The 3,652-nt window shown below is 44.0% G+C and overlaps 1 protein-coding gene across 1 annotated transcript in view; it reads left to right on the forward strand.

Annotated features, from left to right (window-relative positions):
- The first annotated feature begins 386 nt into the window (after nucleotides 1-386).
- Nucleotides 387-3,652, forward strand: part of Kcnab1 (potassium voltage-gated channel subfamily A member regulatory beta subunit 1) — a 352,108-nt gene continuing 348,842 nt past the window's right edge. The window contains exon 1 of the mRNA XM_005344063.2: nucleotides 387-683. Coding sequence (XP_005344120.1) covers nucleotides 409-683 — 275 coding nt within the window. The 5' untranslated portion in view covers nucleotides 387-408. The remainder of the gene's footprint in view (nucleotides 684-3,652) is intronic.

Below are 3,652 nucleotides of genomic sequence, written 5' to 3' on the forward strand. Positions count from 1 at the left end.
TTTTTTTTTAAAAAAAAATGTAACTCTGATGTAATGATAAAATATAATTTACTCAAACCTTATTATCTAAGGTAAAAGTTCCGTTGTTGAGTGAAGCCGCATTCCTAACTTTTCGAGAGGCTTTAGCAGCATCGACTTCAGAATTACAAAGTTTTGGAGACTTGTTCTTGAATTTCCATATTCCAGGAAGTGACAGGTAGTGGCCGCCTTACCTCTCCCGTCAGGAAACCTTAGAGGTAGATATCCTTTCATCCCAAGCGCAGCGGGCTCAGTTACAAGTCCGTGACAGGATAAGGTTAAGGTGGGGGAGGGGGCAGGGCAGAAGAGGGAGACAGAAGCAGAAATCAATTCAAATTACTTTGACAGTCGCTTAGCGTCTTCTCAGAAAGGCAGACTGGAACTTTGAAGATGCTGGCAGCCCGCACAGGCGCTGCAGGGAGTCAGATCTCCGAAGACAACAGCAAGTTCAGAAAGCAGTCTGGCCTTTCCTCAGGAGGGAAAGACAAATCTCCCAAGAAAGCCCACGAGAATGTCAAAGACAGCAGCCTCAGCCCCTGCGGGCAAAGCCAGCTCAGGGCGCGGCAGCTGGCCCTCCTGCGGGAAGTGGAGATGAACTGGTACCTGAAGCTCTGCGAGCTGTCGAGCGAGCACACCACAGCTCATACCACCGGGATGCCGCACAGGTGAGCGCGCTGATGGGGGCATCCCGGGCGGGATCTGGAGAGCAGGTGTGTTGCCTTCCTCCCAGGCTGTGAAATCTTAGCAGCGGCTCTCACGGTCTAGCGGATGCTTGGCACTTGCGAACCTGTACAACAAAGGGCAGGAACTTGGTGCAAAAGTAAACACGGCTCTCTGGGCTGTGATTCGGAAAGCAGCCTGTGGAAAGTCGGTAACGAGTTTACTGGAGAGAGTAAAAAATTTTCTTAAGAAAAAAAAATCTGAGGAATTCGGAGGGTGTAGGGAAAGAAATGTTCCTTCCCCAAGGAAAAAAAATGTCATTGTAGCCTGCCTGCATTTCCTTTACCTTGAGAAGTAGGGCACGAGGGGAAGGCTCTTTAGCTGTTCGAAAGTGGACAGTTAAAGGTTCCGGTGGTTCATGAGGGTGCCCAGCATATTGTACTGACAACCATATGCCTCAGCGGTGGGGACAGATTACCCCTGGGGAAAAGGGCACTTTTTAAAAAGGTGTAAATGTAAGGCAGTTTCCGGCAGATTTTCTTTCTCCTCTTCTCAGTCTTCACATACCAGGAGGGAGGATAGTTTCATTAAATCAACCTTACAGACTAAAGTGTCTGGGGTCCTGAAGCCCAAGTGGACTTATTTCCAACAAAATTTTTTATTAAGAAATCTCTTAAGAAATAAAATAACTTTGCAAAAGAAGCTACAGTGTAATACGCCCGGAATAGTTTTTATTCAATGATAATAAAAATCCACTAATGAAATAGCCAAAATATGTTTTTTGTAAAGACTACAACATATTGTATCAAAACATCCAGTATGCCATTAGCAGCTTCCTTATGTATAGGTGGTATGTGTATGTGTGCATGTGTCTTTGTGTGTGTCTGTGTGTATGGGGTGAGGTGGTATGTGTGTGCCTGGAATTATATGTTACATGTCTGTGATATGTGTGCATGTGGTGTATATGTGTATGTATGAGTGTGTGGTATCTTTGTGTGTGTTGCGAGTGTGTTACATGTTTGTAGTGGGAATATGGGGGCATGTGTGGTGCCTGCACACGAGCGTGGAGGTATGCAGGGAGATCAGGGCAGGACATCATGTTTCTTCCTCTGCCATGCTCCATTTTATTGCGTTGAGACTGGATGGCTCACTGTACCAGAAGCTTGTTATTTAGCTAGGCTGGCTGTCCAGGGGACTCTTGGGTTTTGCTTGTCTTTGCTCCACAATGCTAGAGTTACAGGCATGCATCCCCCACCCCCGACTTTTTACAGGGTTGCTAGGATTTGGACTCAGGCAGGTCTGAACACTTGCCGAGCAAGCCCTCTTCCACGGAGTCTTTCCTCGGCTTCTGTTGTTATATTTCTAATTCAAAAACGATATCCCCCCCCCCTCAAAAAGGATATCCCAGGGAAACTTCTAAAGCAGTTGAATTAGGTAGTACATATACTTAGAAACATGGACAATACTCTTCAAAATGCCTCAACAAACTTACATTCTCCCCTTTCGATCGGCAGTAATAAAATAAATGTTTCAAAATATAGGTCACTATTAAAAAATCACCACATAAAATAAAGGATGAAATAAGCTTTCTAGAGATGTTCTGGGAACAGATTTAGTATTCATGGACAAGGTGGCCTATGTATATTCTTTTAGAAATTCTGATGCCTACATTTGGGGCAAGAGGAGGAAGGACTTAAGGAAGGGATGGTCTCATTTAAGGAAAGCTTGCAAGAGCTTGTCCCTGCTGGAAATTCACCTTCTTACATAACTTATATCCCAAACCACTGCATATCTTTCAAATACATAAAGCTATTATTACAGAGGCTCTCCAGGGGAGGGAGTTAAATGACAAAGGAGATCCCTGATAATGGTTTTTTTTTTTCCCAAACATATTCTTTGCCTTACTCTAAACTTGTAACTTTCTGTAATGAATAGAATACAGGACCACAAAATTCGTCCTGTCAACAGACACTGAATCAAGTTAAAGATCAATTAAGATAATAAAGTTTAGTGAGAAATTGGGGGGAAAATGAATCACTGCTCTTTACTGTTCTCCTTAAATGATAACTGGCCCCACTGTCAGAAAAGACGGAATAAGACATGATTTGAGATTATTGTGATCTTCAGGGCAGTGATTGATGGACACCAGTTGTGTGTCGCCCTTGCTGACTGAGTGCTTTGAAAAAGTAAAGGTCTTATCTACTTACCGCCATCAGGACAGGAAATGCCCATCCATCCTGGACGATTGCAGTGTGTGTGTGTTTCCAGGAAGGGACTGGTTAGTGTATGTACTAGGCACTAGCTGGCAGAATCAGACTTAAGGGCCGCCTGTGAAGTCCCCAAGGCGATTGATTTGCACTGTCTTGGACTGGGATTTTCTTGTTGAATCTGGGCCTGACCATTACAGACAGCTTCCGTTTGCAGGGCTTAAGTTCTCATTTGTGTTGAGGTCTACACATAATGAAGGTATAGTTCATCTGTATTGTGATTAATAATACACTGTAATCATGCGAGCTCCTAAAAGATGTGATCCTAAGACTAAAGAATTGCCGTAGAGTTAGATCCTCCTATTACAAGGGCAATCTTCCTTTAAGGTCTAAGGAGGGATTAGAGGTTAAAATAAATCTGCTAAAACACTTAAAAAAAAAAACATTCTGTCCAGCTGAATGCTTCCAGAGGAAGGATGGGAATTTAGGTTTTCAGTATGAAATGTCAACTTCTTTCCGTGGTTTCTTCAATACTTGTGTCTTCGCATCCCATGGTGCATGAACCAGTTGGGAATCTCCAAGACCACAAGACCAGTCGTTGAAGCCCACCTTTGCTCTGTGTTGCTGACTCTTCCTCGGGTCTCCTGGTGTGGAGGCTCTGTGTGCAAATATCATTGGACACTGGCAGTTGGGGTGTGGATGTTGTTTATCTTGACTCCTTTTCAATACGAGCTTCCCTCTCCCACTCTAATCTGGGAGGCAGGAAT

The sequence above is a fragment of the Microtus ochrogaster genome, chromosome 1, assembly GCF_000317375.1.
Source record: "Microtus ochrogaster isolate Prairie Vole_2 chromosome 1, MicOch1.0, whole genome shotgun sequence".
Taxonomy (NCBI): domain Eukaryota; kingdom Metazoa; phylum Chordata; class Mammalia; order Rodentia; family Cricetidae; genus Microtus; species Microtus ochrogaster.